This window comes from Saccopteryx bilineata, chromosome 7, assembly GCF_036850765.1.
Source record: "Saccopteryx bilineata isolate mSacBil1 chromosome 7, mSacBil1_pri_phased_curated, whole genome shotgun sequence".
Taxonomy (NCBI): Eukaryota; Metazoa; Chordata; class Mammalia; order Chiroptera; family Emballonuridae; genus Saccopteryx; species Saccopteryx bilineata.
In genome coordinates, this window is record NC_089496.1 from 76772115 (window position 1) to 76796955 (window position 24841).

Sequence of the window (24841 nt, forward strand, 5' to 3'; positions counted from 1 at the left end):
CGGCCACGCCCCCGACGCGGGACTAGGGCGAGGCAGCCCAGGGAGGATTCTGGAGTTGGGAGCAGCTTGCTGCAGAGACTGCGCTTGCGCTCGCCCGGGGCGTCCTTTCCACGATGGCTGTGAGTGGTCCACTAACCTTAACCCAAACCCGGCCCACCATCCCCGGGGTAGTTCCTATCCCCCTGCGCCGTCACCATTTCGCACCTGCTCTGACCATTCCTGGGCCTCCTTCTCCCCCAGTGTTGGCCCTCCGTGGGGAAGGTCCCCGACCCCCAGCTCCTTTTCCCGTAGCTCCCGGGCTCTGCCCTCAGCCCACCTCCGACGTCTGTACCGCTTCCCTCCACAGGCCAGCTCCGTGCAGCAGCTGCGGGAGGATGGCAACGAGCTGTTCAAATGTGGGGACTACGAGGGCGCCCTGACGGCCTACACCCAGGCCCTGGGTCTGGATGCGACTCCCCAAGACCAGGCCATTCTGCACCGGAACCGGGCCGCCTGCCACCTCAAGCTGGTGAGGGAGCTTGCTGCTCTTCCCGTGGCCTGCCGGGTTGGGTTTGCCCATCTCGCCACTGCGTGGGACCTGGCTGCACATTCACCTTCTCTGGCCACCCACACCTGTGGGATGCCTTTCGGGCCTCCGGGTGGTAGGGGACTGGTGATTCTGGAAAACAACCCTGCTGCCCAATTAGTGCCCAAAAAAGGAGATGAACAGCCAGGCTGCCTTTTTTTTGTTTTTTGTTTTTTGTATTTTTCTGAGGTTGGAAATGGGAGGCAGTCAGACTCCCGCATGCGCCCGACCGGGATTCACCCGGCACGCCCACCAGGGGGCGACGCTCTGCCCACCAGGGGGCGTCGCTCTGTTACGACCAGAGCCAGTCTAGTGCCTGAGGCAGAGGCCATGGAGCCATCCCCAGTGCCCGGGCCATCTTTTGCTCCAATGGAGCCTCATGGAGCCTCGGCTGCGGGAGGGGAAGAGAGAGACAGAGAGGAAGGAGAGGGGGAGGGGTGGAGAAGCAGATGGGCGCTTCTCCTGTGTGCCCTGGCCGGGAATCGAACCCAGGATTCCTGCACACCAGGCCTACGCTCTACCACTGAGCCAACCGGCCAGGGCCTGGCTTTTCTTTTTAAATTAAAAAAAAAAAAAATTAAGCCAGCCAATGAATCTGCTTATCTGAATGTGTTTCTGCAGAAATTTGGAGAAAGCTGGCAATAGTAAAGCCATGTTACGAGCCTTAAAGACGATTAAAGTCATTAAGGTCCCTGAAAATGGCTATAAGGCAAAATAAATAAATAAATAAATAATAAATAAATAAAAAAAATTTTTAAGTGAGAGGAGGTGAGAGAGACTCCGCATGCGCCCCCATTGGGATCCACCCAGCAACTCTTGTCTGGGTCCAACATTTGAACCAGTCGAGCCACTGTCTGCTAGAGGAAAAGGGAGAGAGAAGGGGGAAAGGGAGGGAAAGAGAAGAAGCAGAGGGCCATTTCCCCTGTGTGCCCTGACCGGGGATGAACAGGGCCGAGGCTTTATCCACTGAGCAAACCGGCCAGGGCCGGCTTTTCTTTTACAGGAAGATTACAACAAAGCAGAAACGGAGGCATCCAAAGGTAGGAATGTGCCCTGTGTGGAGCTGTGGGGCTTCTGTGGTGGGCAGGGATTCTGGGACCACTTCATTGTCACATTCTCTTCCTTTCCTTGTGAGACACGTCTGTCTTCTTTCCCACATCCTTGGGCATTTCCTTTTCTGCAGCTACCCTCACCTTTTCTGAGGCTGAAGTACTGAGCCCCACATGCGTCCCCCCACCTTCCTCTGGTCCTCGAGATCTTTCCCTACTGCTCTTGCCTGGAGATGGTGGCTTCATGTGTGCTGACAGAGCTCCCGTTTGTGCTCAGCCATTGAAAAGGACGGCGGGGATGTCAAAGCACTCTACCGGCGGAGCCAAGCTCTGGAGAAGCTGGGCCGCCTTGACCAGGCTGTCCTGGACCTGAAGAGATGTGTGAGCCTGGAGCCCAAGAACAAAGTTTTCCAGGACGCCCTGCGCAACATCGGGGGCCAGATTCAGGAGAAGGTGTGTGAGTGACAGAGAGAGAGCATGGCATTGACTGGTGGCAGAGGGACACTGGTAAATGGATCTGGGTCAGCAGTGTAAACACGGTCCTGCAAAGAGGAGGTATTGACAGCACAGGAGCTTACAGAATGATGCTCAGCCTTGCCTGCAGGTAGGAGGAGCAGACTAAAATAACGGCAAGGCACTGGTTTTTTTGGTGGTCTGTTTGGCAAACATTTAAAGTTTGTACACTTTGCTAGGATGGAGGCGGACACTTACTTACCAGGTAAACTTGAGGCGGGGGGCATGGGCCTGCTCATGGCTGCTGGAGCGGGTATAAGTAGGCACAGCTCCTTGGATGGTACTTTTTTTTTTTTTTAAAGATTTTATTTATTCATTATAGGGAGGAGAGAGAGAGAGAGAGAAGGGGGGAGGAGCAAGAAGCATCAACTCCCATATGTGCCTTGACCAGGCAAGCCCAGGGTTTGTTTTTTTTTGTTTTGTTTTGTTTTTATGTGCCTTGACCGCGGGCCTTCAGCAGACCAAGTGACCTTGCTTTAGCCAGTGACGTTGGGCTCAAGCTGGTGAGCTTTTTGCTCAAACCAGATGAGCCCTCGCTCAAGCTGGCGACCTCGGGGTCTCGAACCTGGGTCTTCCATATCCCAGTCCGACGCTCTAGCCACTGCGCCACCATCTGGTCAGGCGGATGGTACTTTAGCATAACAATTTTCAACCTTTTTACACTTGGGGACCTGTGAAGATAGGCAAATTATTTGGGGGACTGCTAAAGCAGAAATCACTGTGAACATAAGAGAATTAAAAAAAAAAAAAAAGAATTTGACTGAGATCAGTGGGTCTATAATCTTCATACACCAGCAGGGTGGTTAATTTTCACAGACTGGCGCAAAATTTCTGGTGGACCTGTTCACGTACTGGCGATTGAAAAACACTGCATAGCATATCTCTTAAAATTATAAATGAGCATATGCCGTGATTCATTAGGTTTGCTTGTCTCCCTAAAGAAGTCTTACTCATGTACACAACAAGCAGGCATGTGTGTGATTTTCAGTCTTGTTTGTCTTAATGAGAAATTGGAACTTGCCTAAATGCTCAGCTGTAGGGGAATGGCTGAATAAACTGGGTGACGTCCTTACTACAGGTTCCTATGTTGTAGTTACAGAGAGCATGTAGATCCACATGCACAGACACGGAAGGCTGATGCTTGTTAAATGAAAAAAGGCAAACTGTACAATAAAACATTTAGTATATTGCCTGACCAGGCGGTGGCGCAGTGGATAGAGCGTCGGACTGGGATGTGGAAGGACTCAGGTTCGAGACCCCCGAGGTCGCCAGCTTGAGCATGGGCTCATCTGGCTTGAGCAAAAGCTCACCAGCTTGGACCCAAGGTCACTGGCTCCAGCAAGGGGTTACTCAGTCTGCTGAAGGCCCACAGTCAAGGCACATATGAGAAAGCAATCAATGAACAACTAAGAAGTCGCAATGCGCAACGAAAAACTAATGATTGATGCTTCTCATCTGTGTTCGTTCCTGTCTGTCTGTCCCTGTCTATCCCTCTGACTCTCTCTCTCTGTAAAAAACAACAACAAAAACAAAAACATTTAGTATGCTGTCATTTATGTTAAAATTTGATTCCCCCACATACACAGGACAGTTTCATGTTTTTTTCTGTGTGTACACTTGAGTATGTAAATATGAAGAAAAAGAATTTAAAAGATACACATCAAGATGATAATGGTGCCTGACCAGGTGGTGGCGCAGTGGATGGAGCATCGGACTGGGATGTGGAAGACCCAGGTTTGAGACCCCGAGGTCACCAGCTTGAGCGCAGGTTCATCTGGTTTGAGCAAAGCTCACCAGCTTGGACCCAAGGTTGCTGGCTCAAGCAAGGGGTTACTCGGTCTACTGAAGGCCTGCGGTCAAGGTACATATGAGAAAGCAATCAATGAACAATTAAAGTGCCACAACAAAAAACTGATAATTGATGCTTCCCATCTCTCTGCGTTCCTGTCTGTCCGTCCCTATCTATCCTTCTCTCTGACTCTCGCTCTCTCTGTAAATAAAAATTAAAAGAAAAAAAAATACTCTTTAAAAAAAAAAAAGATAATAGTATGACCCCTGGGGAGAGGAATGGGATGAGGGGATTTTTCAAAGGAGACATGGCTTTATCTTTCCATTATTATTTTTTAACTTTATTATTATTATTATTATTTTTATTTTTCTGAAGCTGGAAACGGGGAGAGATAGACTCCCGCATGCGCCCGGCTGGGATCCACCCGGCATGCCCACCAGGGGCGACGCTCTGCCCACCAGGGGGGGATGCTCTGCCCCTCCAGGGTGTCGCTCTGCCGTGACCAGAGCCACTCTAGTGCCTGGGGCAAAGGCCAAGGAGCCATCCCCAGCGCCCGGGCCATCCTTGCTCCAATGGAGCCTTGGCTGCGGGAGGGGAAGAGAGAGACAGAGAGGAAGGAGGGGGTGGGGGGTAGAGAAGCAAATGGGCGCTTCTCCTATGTGCCCTGGCCGGGAATCGAACCCAGGTCCCCCGCACGCCAGGCCGACGCTCTACCGCTGAGCCAACCAGCCAGGGCCTCTTTCCATTATTTTAAAAGATTGTCTTTATTAATTTTTAGAGAGAGGAGAGAGAGGCAGGAGAGGAGCAGGAAGCATCAACTTGTAGTTGCTTCTCATATGTGCCTTCACCAGGCAAGCCTGGGATTTCGAACCAGCAACCTCAGCATTCTAGGTTGACGCTTTATCCATTGCACCACCACAGGTCAGGCTTATCTGTTCTTTTTTTTTTTTTTTTTTTGCATTTTTCTGAAGCTGGAAACAGGGAGAGACAGTCAGACAGACTCCTGCATGCGCCCGACCGGGATCCACCCGGCACGCCCACCAGGGGGCGATGCTCTGCCCATCCTGGGCGTCGCCATGTTGCGACCAGAGCCACTCTAGCGCCTGGGGCAGAGGCCACAGAGCCATCCCCAGCGCCCGGGCCATCTTTGCTCCAATGGAGCCTTGGCTGCGGGAGGGGAAGAGAGAGACAGAGAGGAAGGCGCAGCGGAGGGGTGGAGAAGCAAATGGGCGCTTCTCCTATGTGCCCTGGCCGGGAATCGAACCCGGGTCCTCCACACGCTAGGCCGACGCTCTACCGCTGAGCCAACCGGCCAGGGCTTCTGTTCATTTTTAAAAAAATAAAGTGGCATTGTTTGTGTGGCACATATGCTTGAAAATTAACTTGTCTGCCATGGGTGCAAGAAGAGAAAGGGGGTGCAGCACACGATAGACTTGTGCCCCAAGACTGTGGGAAGGAAGAAAGCCTGGTATGATCTTTATCATTCAGATTATTTTTAAAAACTCAAAGACAATACCTGACCTAAAGGGAGTGTTAGCAACTACCTTATGACCTGCCAGCTTCCTTGCAGGAAGTTTAATAAATAACTGCCAAGCCTGACCAGGTGGTGGCTCATTGGATAGAGCATCAGCCTGGGATGCTGAGGACCCAGGTTCGAAACCCCGAGGTTGTTGGCTTGAACACAGGCTCACCAGATTAAGCGCGGGGTCGCTAGCTTGAGCGTGGGAGCATGGATACGACCCCATGGTTGCTGGCTCACTGGTCAAGGCACATATGCGAAAGCAATCAATGAACAACTAAGGTGCCCAACTATGAGTTGATGCTTTTTATCTCTCTCCCTTCCTGTCTGCCTGTCTCTGTCTCTTTCTGTCTGTCTCTTCTCATAAATAAATAAATAAATAAATAAATAAATGCTGCCGAAACAGAGAAGGCACTACTTTGGCTAACATAGTACCTCCCTTTCTGAGTGGCACTGCCTTCAGAATGGGTGCCACCCTTGCTGCCCAAGCAAGAGGTCACTGCGAGGGGAAAATAGCTGTGGGAAGTTCGGGAGAAGCTACCAGGCGAGTCTCTTCCTGTCCCTGGTAGCTCGGTCTAGCGCTAAGCCCAGACATCCTGACTGTGCCTCCCAAGGACAGGAGCCGGGTCCTGGGAGGAGCCAGAGAGGACACAGAGGGAATGTGTTGTCTCTGGCCAAAAGTGGTGATTCGTTCCGCGCTTTGTTGGGTTGTCCTAGGTGCGGTACATGTCTTCGACAGATGCCAAGGTGGAACAGATGTTTCAGATCCTGTTGGATCCACAAGAGAAAGGCACTGAGAAGAAACAGAAGGTAAGGGCCTGGACTGAGTGCGAGTGACCTTCCAGCAGAGCTGCCTGTCCCTAGTGCCCTGCCTGGGTGCCGATGGCGGCCTCAGAGGCCCCTGTGGGCCTGGGCATGGCGCTCCTCAGATCGTGCAGCAGGGGTCACAGCCTGGGCGGGGGCTCCGAGGGCCTGGGCTATGAGTGCGAACACCTGTTGGTCAGGCCCTGTACCAGAAGTTAGGGGTGTAGTGGCGACTGAGACACTGTCCCTGCCCTTTAATCTTTGCCAGGGACTCGGGACCCCATGCATTCTAACCATCAATCCTGAGAGCAGGCTTTCCCTTCTAGTTGCAAAGAAGAACACTGAAGTTCAGTGAGGTTAAGTTTATAGCCAGGGTCACTCAGCCAGGCCCAGCTCAGAGCCTCTGCCTGCCTGGCCGTGTGTGTGTGTGTGTGTGTGTGTGTGTGTGTGTGTGTGTGTGTGTGTGTGTGTGTGTTGTCCATGTTATCGTGTGCTTCCTTTGACTCAGGCTTCCCAGAACCTGGTGGCCTCTGCCTGCCTGGCCGTGTGTGTGTGTGTGTGTGTGTCCATGTTATCATGTGTTTCCTTTGACTCAGGCTTCCCAGAACCTGGTGGTGCTGGCCAGGGAAGATGCGGGAGCTGAGAAGATCTTCCAGAGCAATGGGGTCCAGCTCTTGCAACGCCTGCTGGAGACAGGAGAGCCCGACCTGATGCTGGCGGCTCTGCGCACGCTCGTTGGCATTTGTTCTGAGCACCAATCACGGGTAGGTGGGATGCAGGGTCAAGTTACTGCCTTATTTGGTCCATCTGTCCTTCCACCTGTCCATCCACCCTTCTACCCCTCACCTACTCCAAAAAGAACTTACAACAGAGTACAAGGAGACATGTAACAGGAGAGGAGAAAATAAAGTAGCTCAGAAGACCAACATGATTTGAGATGAGCTGGGGCTGGAAAAGGGCAAAGCTCCCCACTGACACCTGAGCACTTGCTTTCAGGGGGCCTCCGAGTGTGACCTCGGCGTTCCTGCAGCTGCTCACGGAGGTGCTTGTTCACTGACTCTCGCGCTGTCCATGTGGGAAAAGCAAGCTTGTTGCAGAGAACAGGCCACTTGTCCTTCCCTGACGACCCAGCTGGCATTTTCCCAGGAGGGGGTCCTCACCTGGCGAGCGATGTGGTCAGTGATGCCACCCACTTTACCATCAAGATGAGATATGAAGGGCTTTATTTTTTATTTTATTTTTTTAGATTTTATTTATTCATTTTTTTTTTTAGAGAGAGAGAAAGAGAGAGAGAGAGAGAGAGAGAGAGAACAGGGGGAGGAGCAGGAAGCTTCAACTCCCATATATGCCTTGACCAGGCAAGCCCAGGGTTTTGAACCGGCGACCTCAGCATTCCAGGTCGACGTTTTATCCACTGCGCCACCACAGGTCAGGCAGAGATGTGAGGGCTTTATAGTGAAATGACCCTCTGCATAGACTGTGGGTGTCCAGCACAGACACTTTTGCAAGAATAGGCCTGCTCTGGACCCAGGGGACAGGGACATGACCCTCGGTTGCTTTTAGAGGCACCCCCAGTTCCTAGATCAGGGGTGGAACTGTGAAATAGTCTCTGAATGTTCTTTAGGCCAAACTCAATCTCTGGCCACACTCAGTGCACAGTTAGGGATCTCTACGGCTTCCCTCCACCAACCGGAGGCCCTGTCCTCTGTCCCACCCAGACAGTGGCGACCTTGAGTGTGCTGGGAACTCGGCGAGTGGTCTCCATCCTGGGTGTGGAGAATCAGGCCGTGTCGCTGGCAGCCTGCCACCTGCTGCAGGTGATGTTTGATGCCCTCAGGGAAGGTGTCAAGAAAGGCTTCCGTGGTAAAGAAGGTGCCCTCATCGTGGGTGAGTGGAAGCAGGTCTGGGGTCCCCCTGGAACAGGAAGGGCTGAGCCAGCCAGGTGCAGGTTCTTCAGGAATGTGGCTTAGTGACAGTATTTTACTCTAGATTGCCAGCAGCCAGGGTGCCTGTAGGGAAGGTGGATCCCAGCCCAGAGCTCACGAGGCAGGTCCCCTGCTCTCTCTGGCTCTTGGGCAATTATAAAGGTCAGACAGGGCTGGGCCACTGTGGAACCTACTGATGTCTTCTTTTTGCCAGATCCTGCCCGGGAGCTGAAGGTCCTCATCAGTAACCTCCTGGAGCTGCTGACGGAGGTGGGGGTCTCGGGCCAAGGCCGAGACAATGCCCTGACCCTCCTGATTAAAGTGGTTCCCCGGAAGTCTTTTAAGGACCCCAACAACAGCCTCACTCTCTGGGTCATTGACCAAGGTAGGTGGTACTGTTTTATTTTTATTTATTTTATTTTATTTTTTTCTGAAGCTGGAAATGGGGATAGACAGTCAGACAGACTCCCGCATGCGCCCGACTGGGATCCACCCGGCATGCCCACCAGGGGCGACGCTCTGCCCACCAGGGGGCAATGCTCTGCCCCTCCGGGGCGTCGCTCTGTTGCGACCAGAGCCACTCTAGCACCTGGGCAAAGGCCAAGGAGCCATCCCCAGCGTCCGGGCCATCTTTGCTCCAATGGAGCCTTGGCTGCGGGAGGGGAAGAGAGAGACAGAGAGGAAGGAGGGGTGGAGGGGTGGAGAAGCAGATAGGCGCTTCTCCTATGTGCCCTGGCCGGGAATCGAACCCGGGACTTCTGCACGCCAGGCCGACGCTCTACCACTGAGCCAACCGGCCAGAGCTTAGGTGGTACTGTTTTAGAAAGAGAGAGAAAGAGATGGAGCATATGTGCTGCATCTTGTTTGGCTGGCTGGGCTCGCCTAGCCCCAGGAGTGGCTGTACCAGCTGTGTGTCTGCACTGAGGTGCACCCCGTGGCCTGTGCTGGACCCTACGGTGCTTAGAGTTAGGCCTGCTGGATGTGGTTGTGTGCACGTGCCCTCACAGTGAGCAGGCCTGGGATCAGGTTAACGGGAGGCCGGATCCACTCCCTGTATCTGAAGGTTTTCAGTGAGCAAGTTTGCTTCTATACTCAGGAAAAAGTAATAAAGTGTAATATGTGAATTCACACCGCTCTTTTCCCCTAAATAAGGAAAGCTTGGCAAAGTCTGTGCATGAGCATGCCTACTGGGGGCTCACCTTCGTGACCGCTCTGTGTTCCTTAGTAGTCCTGCAAGGTGTGGGCGTTATTCTCCCTTCTGTGGAACACATGGAACCTTAGAGCCCCAGAGCGTTTGGCCCACAGGCAGGGCCGCCATGCAGACCCCACTTCTGAGGGCCTTCCCTGACCCCACAGCTGCCTACGTCGGCAGCCAGCAGCTCTGAGCCTGCCCTGCCCGGCCTCCCTCCCTGTGCCCCTCCCAGAAGCCTCTGCCCTTGGCCTGCTGGGGCTTCTAAGTAGGGTGTCTCTTCAGGTTTGAAGAAGATCCTGGAGGTGGGGGGCTCTCTGCAGGAGCCTCCTGGGGAGCTCACGGTGACGGCAAACAGCCGCATGAGCGCCTCCATCCTTCTCAGCAAGCTCTTCGATGATCTGAAGTGTGATGCCGAGAGGGAGAATTTCCACCGACTCTGTGAAAACTACATCAGGCAAGTGAGGCGGCCCGTCCCCTGCTGCCCAGGATGCCAGCAGGAGTTCCAGCCCCTCGGGGAGGGGCAGAGCCTCGGGGAGGCCTAGTCTTCCCACTGGCAACTGTTCTCGCTGTTCTTGCCCAAGCAGGATAGATTTCTGACCAGTGGAAGGGAAGGGGCAGTCCTTTAGCCTTAGCGTGTCAGCTGTCGCCTTGTGCTCTCAGGAGCTGGTTTGAGGACCATGGGCTGGCCGGGAAGCTGCGGGCCATCCAGACGGTGTCCTGCCTCCTGCAAGGCCCGTGTGACGCTGGCAACCGGGCCCTGGAGCTGAGTGGTGTCATGGAGAGTGTGATTGCTCTGTGTTCCTCTGAGCGGGAAGAAGAGCAGCTGGTGGCTGTGGAGGCCCTGATCCATGCGGCTGGCAAGGCCAAGCGGGCCTCATTCATCACAGCCAACGGCGTCTCGCTGCTGAAGGACCTGTACAAGCGCAGCGAGAAGGACAGCATTCGCATCCGGGCGCTGGTGGTGAGATGGGTGGCCCTGGGCTTGGCATGTGGGCTGATGAGCAGCGGCCCTGGCTGGCTGCTGTCCCAGGGTGCTGCCCTAGCACACTCTAAGAGGAAATATGGGATGTGCAGGGCCTTATCCAGGCCAGAGGCAAGGGCGCTGGCTCCTCCCACAAGGCTCAGGGTCAAGCCAGAGAGATGAGCCCTATTGAGAGAGGACGCCTGACAATGCAGGCTGCACATGCTGGCCCCTGGAGGAGGTGATGGGGTTTGCAGGACATGCTGGGCCAGGGTGGTCAGAAGGGCAGAAAGGCTGGGCCCTTCTGGCGGTCCAGGAACTGGTAGCTTGGGGTCCATCTGGCCTCCATGCGCCTACTGCGGGCATGCACCTTGGGGAAGCTGGTCGTCCCCCTGGGGCACTTAGTCCTGGGTTTCTTCATCCCGTAAGGATCTTGACCTTGGCTAAGATACCCGTCTTCTCTGTGCATGCGTCTTGGCTCCATCTGTAAAGGACTTTATTTGGTATGACATGGGAAGGGACAGAGCAGATCCCAGGACAGACTGGGATGGCTTGGGGCCCAGGGCAGCACAGTGGCCAATATATCATGTCAGTCTCTGACCAGGTACTTTGTCCCAGGCCCACCCCAGTATCTCATTCTGCTGCCAGATGCTCTAGGTGGCAGCCCAGCAGGGGGTGCATGGCCTCTGGAGAGCCTGGCAGAGTGCCAGGGAGGGAGCCCCTGCCAGGTATGCGGGGCCCAGCTCTGCCTCCGTCCCCAGAGGCCAACAACTGGTTCTTGCTTCTTCCTCCAGGGACTCTGTAAGCTCGGCTCGGCTGGAGGGACTGACTTCAGCATGAAGCAGTTTGCTGAAGGCTCCACTCTCAAACTGGCCAAGCAGTGTCGGAAGTGAGTCATTTGGCATTGCTGTGACTCCCCACCTCTTGGCTTGACGTCAGGAGAGGAGGCCCGAGGAGGAGGGTGGCTCTCCTCACCACCCTGCTCTCCCCAGGCAGACCGTGGTCCTGCCCTGGGAACTCCTTCCCTGTTTTGAGGGGATACCCAAGCCCCTGGCATTTCCCCTTTGGTCCTAGAATGCCCCCTCTCACTCCCATGTGGCGGTTGTCCACTGCCCTGCATGTCCCCAGGTGGCTGTGCAATGACCAGATAGACGCAGGCACTCGGCGCTGGGCCGTGGAGGGCCTGGCGTACCTCACCTTTGATGCTGACGTGAAGGAGGAGTTCGTAGAAGATGAGGCCGCCCTGAAGGCCCTGTTCCAGCTCAGCCAGGTGGTTCCGTGGGTTCTGCTGTCATCAGGGACACTGTCTTGGACTAGAGCCACTGGGCTCTCATGGCCCCCGGGAAGGAGGGCTGGTAGCCGAGTAGTCACACTGGTGTGGACATACTGGTCTGCACCAGTTGTGCCGGAAAGGACGAGCTTTCTGGAGCAGTCAGCGGGTCAAGTGTGGGAGCTCCCAAAGTCTGAGGCCAGGCCGGGGCCTGGGGATGTCCCCAGGAGCATCCTGGTGACCGAGTGGTCCAGCGCAGGGTGGACATGGGGCCCTGGGCAGCATTGATTTCAGGCCGCTCTGCCCCGGGGCACCCGCTGACGGCCCTCTGCTCTCGGCAGTCCGAGGAGAGGTCGGTGCTCTTCGCGGTGGCCTCAGCGCTGGTGAACTGTACCAACAGCTATGACTACGAGGAGCCGGACCCCAAGATGGTGGAGCTGGCCAAGTATGCCAAGCAGCACGTGCCTGAGCAGCACCCCAAGGTGAGGGGCCTTTAGAAGCAGCTTGGGAATGTCCATGTCATTGGGATGCCTGATCTGCATCCACTGTATACAAGCCTTTCATGTAAGTGGGCTTCTGTCCCTTTGTTTTCGTGTTCATCAGTGTGTGCTGTGAGGAAAGTCCCCTTTCCCTGTCTAGTGGGCTAAAGCCCCTGTGCTAAGCTGTCTCCTTCCCCAGGACAAACCAAGTTTTCTGCGGGCACGGGTAAAGAAGCTGCTGGCAGCAGGCGTGGTATCAGCCATGACCTGCATGGTGAAGACCGACAGCCCTGTGCTGACGAACTCCTGCCGGGAGCTCCTGTCCAGGTGCGCCCGCAGCACTCGCTTCACGCTGTAGCTGCGACTCCAGAGGGGGCAGGGCCCGGTTCTGTGGGCCTCTCGGGGCGAGGGGCCACTGCTTGGCTTCTTCCCTTCACTGAGCGCGGAGGTGGAGTAGCTGCTGGCCAGAGCCCTGGGCTGCCACCCCCTTCTCCTTCTCCTTGCAGGGTCTTTCTGGCTTTGGTGGAAGAGGCCGAGGACCGCGGCACTGTGGTTGCTCAGGGAGGGGGCAAGGTGAGCTGGTGGACTTTTTTTTTTTTTTTTTGTATTTTTCTGAAGCTGGAAACGGGGAGAGACAGTCAGACAGACTCCCGCATGCGCCCGCCCGGGATCCACCCGGCACGCCCACCAGGGGCGTTGCTCTGTCGCGACCAGAGCCACTCTAGCACCTGGGGCAGAGGCCAAGGAGCCATCCCCAGCGCCCAGGCCATCTTTGCTCCGATGGAGCCTCGGCTGCGGGAGGGGAAGAGAGAGACAGAGAGGAAGGGAGGGGGGGTGGTGGTGGAGAAGCAAATGGGCGCTTCTCCTATGTGCCCTGGCCGGGAATCGAACCCAGGTCCCCCGCACGCCAGGCCGACGCTCTACCGCTGAGCCAACCGGCCAGGGCCTGGACAGACTTCTTCATGGTGGTTTACAAAACAACTCAGTGGCGTCTCCACCAGCGATTAGTATTAGATGTGGAACAGAAAAACATTAATAGCCAGGAGGAATGTCTTCCTGCTGAGTGATGCTGAAGGGGGCGGGCCTTTGTTAAGGTCCAGAGTTCCTCTCTTTTCCCTGTGTCATTGACTTCCATAGCCTCAGCTCCAGCGCAGCCCATGTCTTGCCCATAAATGGGGTGTCGGGAAGTGTTTGGGTAGCTTAATGGGAAACCACAGACAGGTGGGTATGGTCTGAAACCCCCTTGTCTGCAAACCTGGGGAGAGGGATAAGGGAGAGAGAGGCACTGTCCGGGGATCAGGGCCAGACAGCTTGGGCCCTCCCCTCCTGGGCACATCTTGAGCACTGAGGGGCTTGTCCCCATAGGCTCTGCTCCCGCTGGCCCTGGAAGGCTCTGACGTGGGGCAGACAAAGGCAGCCCAGGCTCTCGCCAAGCTCACCATCACCTCCAACCCAGAGATGACGTTTCCTGGAGAGCGGGTGCGTGTCTTCCTGCCCCAGCCCTGGCCTCGCCTCTACCCCCTCACTGACCCTGGTGGCCGCTGACCTGGGCCGTGGCTCCTCTGTAGGGTCAACAGGAATTGGCAGCTTTGCTGAGCCCTGTGATGGGGAGGGCAGCTTTCAGCTGGGGTAGACTGCCACCTGCAGGTCAATGGGGCTGGTGGGGGCCAGGGCGTGTAGCCCTGACAGGTGGGGTACGTACCGCAGATCTATGAGGTGGTCCGGCCCCTTGTCTCCCTGTTGCACCTCAACTGCTCAGGCCTGCAGAACTTCGAGGCGCTCATGGCTCTGACGAACCTGGCGGGGATCAGTGAGAGGCTCCGGTAATGCTCTTTGGGACATGAGTTCTGGGCGGGGTAGCAGTGTAAATTATCCCCAGTGAAGTACTTTACAGTTTGGAAAGCACTCTTTGGTCACTGCTCTATTTGAGTCTCTTCTGTATCATTCAGTTGAGGGGACCGTTCCATGAGAACAAGGCACTTGGCCATAGCAGTGCAGGTGTTGGAGTAGAACTGCCTGGGTTCGAATCCTGGCTTCTCTGGGTACTAGTGTCCAACCTCAAGTGAGTTACTGAATCTCTCCATGCCTCAGTTTTTCTCTCTGTGAAGTGGGATGGTTTAGTACCTACCTCATGAAATCGTGGTGAGGAGAACTAAATAAGGAAATACACTGCTCACAAAAATTAGGGAATATTTCAAAATAAATATGAAGTGATAAAATATCCCCTAATTTTTGTGAACACTATATATGTAAAAGTACTATGAAGGCACCTGTCTACCAGCAATGTGGCCAATTAGTACATATTAGCTGTTACTGCTAATTGTGACTTTGGCTACAGACTTACTTCTCAGCCTCAGTTTCCTCTTCTGCAAAGTAGTCATGATAGTGCCACCTGCACCTTCAGCATGGGGCCGTGGGGAGGATGAAGTCAGTCTAAGTGCTGGGTCAGAGTAAGTGCTCAGATGGCAGGTGTTAGCATCACTGTCACCACCACCCTCATCTCCTAACTTCTAGTTCAGTGTTGTGCATGGTTTTGTCATCTCCTAGGCCTGGTTAGAAGGCTGGAAACCAGTGCAGTTCACACCTAGTGCAGGATGGTCTTTGGACGTTGCTCAGGGAGATCCATTGCCCAGGGACACTGCCTAGGGCTGGCTTGTATGGGGACCCAGTGGTGGAGGCTCTGATGGTGCCCGCTCTTCTACCCTTGGCTCTGCAGGCAGAAGATCCTAAAGGAGAAGGCTGTGCCCATGATTGAGGGCTACATGTTTGAGGACCATGAGCTGATCCGCCGGGCAGCCACAGAGTGCATGTGTAACCTGGCTATGAGCAAGGAGGTGAGGGCTGAGTCAGGCAGTCATATGGGCAGGCGTGCGGAAGTGCCCGTCCCTGGGTGGGCTTAGCCCCGGCTTGACTTGGTCTCCCCCCTCATCTGGCCGCAGGTACAGGACCTCTTTGAAGCCGAGGGTAATGACCGGCTGAAACTGCTGGTGCTGTACAGTGGGGAGGATGACGAGCTGCTGCGGCGGGCGGCCGCCGGGGGCCTGGCCATGCTCACTTCCATGCGGCCTTCTCTGTGCAGCCGCATCCCGCAAGTGGTCAGTGCCTCTTCTCTGTGGGGGAGGGGAGGGGAGGGGCTCGGACCCCCCAGCATGGTAGTGGTTGGTGGGGAAAGTCCAGGGCGGGTGCGTGTGGCCCCCTGCCAGGGATTCAGCTTGTTGCTTGGTGGTCCTACTCTCGTTTCCTACAGACCACACACTGGCTAGAGATCCTGCAGGCTCTTCTTCTGAGCCCCAACCAGGAGCTGCAGCACCGGGGTGCCGTGGTGGTGCTGAACATGGTGGAGGCCTCACGGGAGACCGCCAGCAGCCTGATGGAGAGCGAGGTGCTAGAGATCCTGTCCGTGCTGGCGAAGGGCCAGCGGGGCCCTGTCACAAAGGCCGCCGCGGCTTGCCTGGGGAAAGCGGTGGAATACGGGCTCATCAAACCCAACCAGGATGGAGAGTGAGGGGCTTCCTCATGCACACACTGCGCATCGCAGCCCAGGGAACGAGGATGTGCAGCTCTGGCCGACTGTACTGAGCACTCTGGCCTCTCCTCCGTAGTTGCCCTTTGATGTCCTGTCCTGTGTCAGGGGCCACGCTCATTACAGCCCTGCTGTGCCGGCACTGCCTCCAGCCTCACGCAGAAAGGCTTTTCCTGTACTACTGTAGACGACTGGGAAAGGGGAAGGCACCTCCTAATTCAGCCCGATGTTTTCAACATTGGGAAGAGCACATACAGCAGCCTCACCAGCAGTGAGCATCATCAACACCTGCTAGCAGGACTACCCTAGATCCTATAATAAAAGTGTGCTGAATTCAAATGTGTGCCGTGTCTGTGGCCTGCAGGAAGGCTGGCTGTGGGCCATTCTCTGGAGCAGGAACTGGGCCTGTTGAATACACAAGAGGAGCCAGGTCTACAAAGGAATCCCATGGATTCCCCACCCTGTGCTGCCAAGTTGCGGCTTAATCCCGTTGGAGGCTCAGTGGGTTTAGACCAGTGGTAGTCAACCTGGTCCCTACCGCCCACTAGTGGGCGTTCCAGCTTTCATGGTGGGTGGTAGCGGAGCAACCAAAGTATAAATAAAAAGATAGATTTAACTATAGTAAGTTGTTTTATAAAGATTTATTATGCCAAACTTAGTGAAATCCGACATAAAGTACTTGGTAAGTAATTATTATATGTTTTAACTTGCTGTAACTCTGCTTTATAAATTTTATAAAGTAAAGTTACTTTCCTACTTTATAAATCACCATTACTGTGGAACCAGTGGGTGGTTAGAAAATGTTACTACTAACAGAGATACAAAAGTGGGAGGGAGGTATAAAAAGGTTGACTACCCCTGGTTTAGAGTATAGGCTCCTAGATGCTGGTTTTTAAATATTTGTATCTATCCAGAGTTGTCAGTGACGCTCAGGCGGTGTTGGGATTTGGGGTGGATGGGTCCACCGAGCAGCTCTTCCCGCGGGTACCTGAGTGGGGTGGGCTGAAGACTGGGCTCCACCACCAGCCACTTCCACTTGCGGTGAAGCTCATTGGCTCAAAGGCATAGATGACAGTTTTTTTTTTTGTTTTTTTTTTTACAGAAGCAGAGATAGACAGGGACAGACAGACAGGAACGGAGAGAGATGAGAAACATCAATCATCAGTTTCTCATTGCGCCTTGCGACTTCTTAGTTGTTCATTGATTGCTTTCTCATATGTGCCTTGACCGCGGGCCTTCAGCAGACCGAGTAACCCCCTGCTGGGGCCAGCGACCTTGAGTCTAAGCTGGTGAGCTCTTTGCTCAAGCCAGATGAGCCCGCGCTCAAGCTGGCGACCTCAGGGTCTCGAACCTGGGTCCTTCTGCATCCCAGTCTGACACTCTATCCATTGCGCCACCACCTGGTCAGGCCAGATGACAGTTTTTGAGCCAATGGGAGGTAAGACCGCTGCCCGCCTAGTGCTGCTGCTTCCTTTCCGCTGGGGTCCCGCAAGTGAGTGAGACTGCGCTTGGCTGGTAGTACCTCACGGCGGGGTCCCTGCGCATTACGCTTTGTCTAGACTCCTTAGGAGTGTCCCCCTCTAATCCACGGAGACCTGCGGGGGCTGGGACCATCTTGTCCCCCTCTGCTGGGAGTCCACCACTCCCATTGGAGGTCCACCTACTTAGCACCCGAGGCCGCAGTGGCACAGTGTAGGCCTCCGGACCGGCTCTCCGGAACTTGGACTGGACAGGCCACAGCGGGGACTCGGAAGTACCAAGGTGAGCAGCGCCCTCGCAGACGATTGGGCCCAGGGCGGCCTGGCAGCCAATAGGTGCCTCACCCAAGTCACGGCCTACCAGCCTTTTCCCCTGGCGGGGGGCAGCCAGGTCCAGGGCTGGCGATTCCTTCCTGGGCCGCTGCTCTGTGCCCCTTCCTTTCCACCTTAGAGATTGCCCATTGGAAGGAGCTGCCTGAGGGCACAGCGTCAAGCTCAAAGTCAAAGGCCTCCTTGAGTTGGGATTGGACACTGAAGAGGTTAGGAACATGGGAATCAAGGAGCTTTGATTTCAAGAGAGGTCCAGGATTTGACTTCAAAGGCTTGAAAATACCTGTAAAATTTTGGCCAAGGTGCACATGCTGTGCTGAGGAAGCGCGTTGTGTGACCACTAGACTGCCTCTGTCTCCCCGTTGATGTGTGAGCTCCGTGGTGCAGAAAGCCCCCCTCTTCTGCCCAAAGTAGAGGATCAGTCAATACGTGTGGAATGAATAAATTACCAGGGGAGTTCTGGTGAAACTGTGCTTATACATATCCCCGAAAACTCAATATGTACCCATAGTCGTATTGATCAACTCGAAGTACTGGATGTAATTAGCTAGTACGGTATGCCTATGATGGTAGGTGCCAGCCTGTGAAGCTCAGACCGTAGTTCAATGCCTGAAGAAGAGGGCGCTTAAATCCCTCCTGCTCATTTCGTGAATCGCTGAGCTTGCCGAGTCAAAAAGGACAAGGAAATTGCCCTACTCTAAACAGCTCGGAGTCCTCCTAAATCACGCAGGACTTTAGATAAGGCTCCTGCTCAGTGAACGCTGTGGAATGGCTATTGTCCGTCTCCGTGGTTAGAAGGTGGCACTCTCCTTATCTTACAGGTCAGGCAGCTGCAGTGTCCGCGAAGGGGCCACCTGCAAGATCTCAGGTCCCAGGCCCATCCCAGCCCAGTGGCGGCCAGCAGAGGGCGCTGCCAGGGCATGGTCGAGGAGCGCCCTGGGCGGTTTGGCTTCAGTTTCTGTGGCTTTGGGCAGGCGCTTGGCTCCGACTGCAGCGGGCACCAGGTCCACAGCCCCGGGCCGCTGTGCTCGCCGGACAAAGGCGGGGACATATGCAGCGTGAGCTCCAGCTGGAGCTACATTGCATTTCTCAGCCATGAGCGTCCCCCTCCTTCCCACTTTCAGCCTGTCCCTGGACACATGTGCCTGCCTCCGGCTCAGCCGTTGTCATCTCCCGCAGGTGCTGGCCGGGTGCAGCTGTCGGCTCGGTGGGCGGCTGCCGGGACCTGTGGGTCTCAGAGACACTCTTCGTGGTGTTGCGTGATGGGCGGAGACCCGGGGCCCCCAGCTCGGCGCTGTGCGGGGAGCCCCTCTGGGTCCAGACCGTGGCGGTGGAGACCAAGCGGGAAGGCGGAGCGGGTGGTGAGACCCGGGCCACGCCGCTGCCCCTGCTGCCCTTCTCCTCACCCAGCCTCTGGCCCCGGAGCTGGGCACAGAGCTTGTGTTGCTGCTGGACGGGGCGGGCCAGGTGTATTCCTGGGGCGCGGGCCGGTGAGTATGACCACGGAAGGAAGGCCGAGGAGACCCCTTGATGTGCCCGGAGCTGACTAGGGGTTCCTTGCTCAGGCATGGACAGCTGGGCCAGGGACTCTGGAGGCAGAGCTGGAGCCGAGGCTGCTGGAGGCGCTGCAAGGCCTGCCCGTGGCTGTCGTGGCTGCCGGGGGCTGGCACTCTGTGTGTGTGAGTGGCGAGTGACCGTTTCTTCTCCAAAGAAGCTCGGGTCTTGTAGGCTCCAAACCTTCCTCCTCTTCTAGTTTTGGTGCAGGGCGTAGGCAGGCCCCCTAAGCTCATCCCGCATCTGTCAGCTCAGTCACCCACGACTCCTGGATACCTCTCCCCTGTTGAGCCCCTCTGCTACCTTTGTCACCCACTCACACCTGGACTGTTCTTATATTTTGTTACTGGTCTCACTACTCTGTCCATCTGCCTCCAGCCAGGGCTGTCTTTCTATATAAAACTCCCAAGAGAGCCTGACCGGGCGGTGGCGCAGTAGATAGAGCGTCTGACTGGGATGTGGAAGGACCCAGGTTCGAGACCCTGAGGTTGCCAGCTTGAGCGCAGGCTCATCTGGTTTGAGCAAAGATCACCAGCTTGGACCCAAGGTCTCTGGCTCAAGCAAGGGGTTACTCGGGCTGCTGAAGGCCCACAGTCAAGGCACATATGAGAAAGCAATCAAGCCCTGGCCGGTTGGCTCAGTGGTAGAGTGTCGGCCTGGCGGGCAGAAGTCCTGGGTTCGATTCCCGTCCAGGGCACACAGGAGAAGCGCCCATCTGTTTCTCCACCCCTCCCCCTCTCCTTCCTCTCTGTCTCTCTCTTCCCCTCCTGCAGCCGAGGCTCCATTGGAGCAAAGATTGCCCGGGCGCTGAGGATGGCTCCTTGGCCTCTGCCCCAGGTGCTAGAGTGGCTCTGGTCGCAACAGAGCAATGCCAGGAGGGGCAGAGCATCGCCCCCCTGGTGGGCGTGCTGGGTGGATCCCGGTCGGGCGCATGCGGGAGTCTGTCTGACTGTCTCTCCTCGTTTCCAGCTTCAGAAAAATACAAAAAAAAAAAAAAAAAAAAGAGAGAGTAAGCAATCAATGAACAGCTAAGTTGTTGCAACAAAAAACTAATGATTGATGCTTCTCATCTCTCTCCATTCCTGTCTGTCTGTCCCTATCTATCCCTCTCTCTGACTGTCTCTGTAAAAAGAAAAAAAAAAAAGAAAAGAAAACATTGCCCACAGTTGATTTTTTTGTTTGTTTGTTTGTTTTTTAAAGCTGGAAACGGGGAGAGACAGACAGACTCCCGCATGCGCCCGACCGGGATCCACCCGGCACGCCCACCAGGGGCGATGCTCTGCCCCTCCGGGGCGACGTTCCGCTGTGACCAGAGCCACTCCAGCGCCTGGGGCAGAGGCCAAGGAGCCATCCCCGGCGCCCGGGCCATCCCCGCTCCAATGGAGCCTCGGCTGCAGGAGGGGAAGAGAGAGACAGAGAGGAAGAGGGGGGGGGTGGAGAAGCAAATGGGCGCCTCTACTATGTGCCCTGGCCGGGAATCGAACCCGGGTCCCCTGCACGCCAGGCCGACGCTTCACCGCTGAGCCAACCGGCCAGGGCCTGCCCACGGTTTTAATAATGCTATTGCCTTAGTTTCACTTCACCTATTAAAATACAAAATATATAGCCTGACCAGGCAGTGGCACAGTGGATAGAGCATCGGACTGGGATGCAGAGGATCTGGGTTCGACACCCCGAGGTCTCCAGCTTGAGTGTGGGCTCATCTGGTTTGAGGGAAAGCCCACCAGCTTGAACCCAAGGTCACTGGCTCCAGCAAGGGGTTACTCGGTCTGCTGAAGGCCCACAGTCAAGGCACATATAAGAAAGCAATCAATGAACAACTAAAGTGTTGCAATGCGCAATGAAAAACTAATGATTGATGCTTCTCATCTCTCTCCGTTCCTGACTGTCTGTCCCTGTCTATCCCTCTCTCTGACTCACTCTCTGTTTCTGTAAAAAATAAAAAATAAAATAGGGAAATTATACAAAAAGCAATGAACAGAAGAAAGCACGAATACATTGAATAATTTCCTTGTGGCATAAAGCTACTAAAATGACCTGCTGGGCTAACTCCTTATCAATAAACATAAATAGCCTAATTATTGTCACAAAGTAATGGATGCAAATTCAGATACATATTATATATGACAAAGGTTTCTTTTTACATGAAGAAAAAAATTATCATGATATAGTAACTGGTATCAAAACAACCATGTGAGAAAATAAATTGCGCCCCTACATCCTGACATCCACCGAAATCACTTCCTCTGGAAGTTAACAGTCACCCACAACTAATAGAAAACCCTGGAGCTGCCTACAACATAAGACAGCAAGACATTGAAAGAACTAAAAACAACCACCAAATATATTTGGGTAACATGCAGTAGATTTCAGTGCAAACAATGGTTCTATAAATAACAAAAAATCCTTTTAACAGGTTCAGTTGACCAAGAATAGCTATACTCACATGCAATTCGTTAACAAACTCAAATGACAAACACCTAAAAGAGAAAATACAAATATTCATAATTATAAAAGGTAATTGAACACATCTCTCTCAATCAGCAATGGAAAATAGCTTTTTTTTTAAAAAAAAATTATTTTAATTTTATTTATTCATTTTAGAGAGGAGAGAGAGACAGAGAGAGAGAAGGGGGAGGAGCTGGAAGCATCAACTCCCATATGTGCCTTGGCCAGGCATGCCCAGGGTTTCGAACCGACGACCTCAGCATTTCCAGGTCGACGCTTTATCCACTGCGCCACCACAGGTCAGGCGGAGAATAGCTTTTGAAAGTGATGCATGCAACCAAAAAATCTGTAAAAAAATAAATATTCAAATCTAGCAGGCTTGCAAGAATGCTTGCCACTTTTTAAAAACGTACCCTATTGGGCCCTGGCCGGTTGGCTCAGTGGTAGAGCGTCGGCCTGGCGTGCAGGAGTCCTGGGCTCGATTCCTGGCCAGGGAACACAGGAGAAGTGCCCATCTGCTTCTCCATCCCTCCCCCTCTCCTTCCTCTCTGTCTCTCTCTTCCCCTCCTGCAGCCAAAGCTCCATTGGAGCAAAAAGTTGGCCTGGGCGCTGAGGATGGCTCCATGGCCTCTGCCTCAGGCACTAGAATGGCTCTGGTTGCAACAGAGTAACGCCCCAGATGGGCAGAGCATCGCCCCCTGGTGGGTATGCCAGGTGGATCCCGGTTGGGTGCATGTGGGAGTCTGACTGCCTTCCCGTTTCCAACTTCAGAAAAATACAAAAAATAAAATAAAATAAAAACTGACCCTATTGGATGATAGACCACCTTCCTACACATTTCAATGGACTAAAGTTCCATGAACTTTCTTTATAGCTCTTCTGACTCTCCATCTAGAACCCTGTAGGGAAGGTGATGACAATATCATCACATAGACATGTTATCAAATGAACGTAAAAAACCCCACGAAATTAAATCAATGATAGCCTTACAAAATAATTTCAAAAGAAAGATGATGAAAATACTACTTCCAAGTCCAGATCCCTCAAAGCTTCCAGGGCTGTGCTTTCAGACAAAGGTGAATATGCCGGCCAACATGGCGCGGTTTAATATCATCAAGACAAGAGCATGGGGATCAGGCTGGATGTTAATTCCATGCAGTGAGCAGAAGGAACAGTTCCTCTCAAGCACCTACAATGCAGAGGACGTTCCCCCAGGACACACAATGATCCTGCCCAAAAGCTCAGTTGTACTCAGAAGACAAACCCTACTCTACATGAAACAGGATGAAGAGTAACATACAATACAAACAAACAGCAAGTCATTTTGCTGATCTCACGTGTGGAGCAGACGCGTATTCCCTATAAACAGTCTGGAAGCTCTTCTGCACCTCCTTCCGGAACCTCTCGCTCTCTCGCATTCCCTCTATCCCTCCCGTGTTACCCTCGGCCTAGGGCTCCACTCATGTTTATCTGAGCTCTGCACCTCCAGATCCGTGAACAGCAGCCCCCGCCCGGCAGCGCCGCACCTCAGCTCTACGGACTTGGTGCCTCTTCCCCTGCGCCTCATCTCAAACCTTCCCACCTGCCCGCAGCCCTATTTCCCCGGCCCAGCCCCGCCCCGCATCTCCGCCTGTGCCCCGCCTCTCACCTCCCTCCGGGCCAGCCTTAGGTGACCGGACAGGCCCGGCAGCGCACACACCACTTCAGTTTCAATGGGTCATTTATTGATACATACAACAGCCCTGAACCGGGTACAATCGTTCACGTTTACTTCAGCAAAATAAATTGACACTTCATAAAACTAAAAACTACCATTGAAAAGGCCTTCTTTAGAGCAGTGATTTTCAACCTTTTTTGAGCCGTGGCACATTTTTTACATTTACAAAATCCTGGGGCACACCACCTACCAAAATGACACAAAATGACACTCTAACACAGTACATATTATACATATAGATAATATAGTTTCTAAATGTATTTATACTCACTCAGTGTGAAACCTGGGCCTGTTTCGATGAACACAAAAGGGATATCCTGGCAGGAATGGTAGAAAGACACACACGAAGCTCTTCCTCAACAGTTCTCAGTCTCTCTCTGTTTTTAGTTTTTATCGCAGTCAAGCTTGAGAAGCTCGGCTCACATAGATATGTGGTTGAAAACGGGAGCAATGTCAAAATAGCTTTGTTGGCCAGAATGGGGAACTCCTTGGCAAGAGATAATCAAAAACTGTCCAAAGGGAGATCAGCAAACTTTAGCTTTAAAGTTAGATAACATTGTGATGCATTGTATATCACCCTCTGCGGGGGACCTTTTAAAAAGAAAAAGGTCAAATATCTATATACACCATCAGGATAGACATAACCAGCTGAGACTGAGGCTTCATCTAGTGGTGGCAACATTTACCTCCAGTCCTGACCAGGATTAGAAATCGGGACCATGGGGAGGAGTAGCAGCTTCAACTACTCGCCCCGGCCACACAATGACAAGTGCGCAGCAGCCCGAGTGGGACCTTCCTGGGTGTGGATGAGAGGTGGCCTACTATTGGTTCATCGCTAGTGGTCGGGATGAATCCTAGAAGGTGATTGGTCAGTGAGCGTTCCCTGTGCCTCCACTCTTCCTGTCGCTGATGGCTGGAGGGATTGTGAGGGGAATGTTTATGTTCGGATGGAGGCGGCTGGCGGCAGCTGGATAAATAGCCTCCGCAGGCCGTATCCGGCATGCAGGCTGTAGTTTGGGGACCCATGTTTAATTTCCCCACATCAGTGCCGCGGCACACTGGTTAAAAAACACTGCTTTAGAGAATATAAACAGGAAACACAACAGAGGCGACATTCTAAAATGCAATAACCGTAAAAGAGACGCGCAGATTGCAAGGGAAACGGAGCAAAAAGTTCTACGGGGTGGGGCAGATAAAGGGTGATGGTCATTCTATTGAAAATAATACAATAATAAATATGAATACAATTATTAATTCCTTCTCATAGTCACAACGAAAAACCTACCATGGAACCTTCCTGTATTAGGCAAACTGTAAAGCCAGAAGCCAGCGGCCACCATCACAGCAGCCTGGCCCATGCAGGTTCGCATTGGATTCGGACAGTCGGTAAAGAAACAATGGAGCCCAAAACTGATGGGCCAACATCTTTAATCTTAGCTTGCACCCGGCAGGCAAGTAAAAACACACACTGGGCTCCAAAACCCACTCACATTCAGTGCTCACAAAGCTACTGACTTATCCGAGTTTCCTAGAATCAAAGGTTTCCAGCTCACCAGACTTATTCACCTCTGTTCCCCATCTCCTTCCTTCTCCCTGCACAAACTACGCCCAAACTGGCTTCTCTCTCAGCACTCTGCCATCTTGGCTGCTTCTCCTGGCCATATGGCCTCTTTCTGCTCTCTGCTCTCTCCTCTCTAATGATAATCTCAGGAACCAAGAGAGTAA

At 53.7% G+C, this 24841-nt stretch overlaps 2 protein-coding genes and 1 non-coding gene across 3 annotated transcripts; all 3 read left to right on the forward strand.

The window, feature by feature from the left end:
• On the forward strand, positions 1-15928 carry UNC45A (unc-45 myosin chaperone A). Its single transcript, XM_066239164.1, has 20 exons — positions 1-119; positions 347-508; positions 1569-1605; positions 1892-2067; positions 6153-6245; positions 6836-7003; positions 7958-8126; positions 8379-8549; positions 9639-9810; positions 10017-10317; positions 11112-11206; positions 11446-11587; positions 11929-12069; positions 12266-12393; positions 12573-12639; positions 13432-13545; positions 13774-13889; positions 14783-14900; positions 15006-15161; positions 15314-15928. Exons 1-20 carry the CDS (start codon positions 114-116, stop codon positions 15569-15571), a joined length of 2790 nt encoding a protein of 929 aa, XP_066095261.1. The 5' UTR covers positions 1-113; the 3' UTR covers positions 15572-15928.
• LOC136311410 (small nucleolar RNA SNORA33) lies at positions 1145-1275 on the forward strand. Its single transcript, XR_010726796.1, has one exon. It is a non-coding gene; the product is annotated as a small nucleolar RNA SNORA33 (small nucleolar RNA).
• A 2389-nt stretch (positions 15929-18317) lies between the features above and the next one.
• On the forward strand, positions 18318-19294 carry RCCD1 (RCC1 domain containing 1). The gene is given in 5 exon segments (XM_066239571.1): positions 18318-18495; positions 18498-18803; positions 18806-18887; positions 18963-18976; positions 18979-19294. Coding segments are annotated over 5 exon segments (693 nt in total). The 3' UTR covers positions 19092-19294.
• The last annotated feature ends 5547 nt before the right edge of the window (positions 19295-24841 follow it).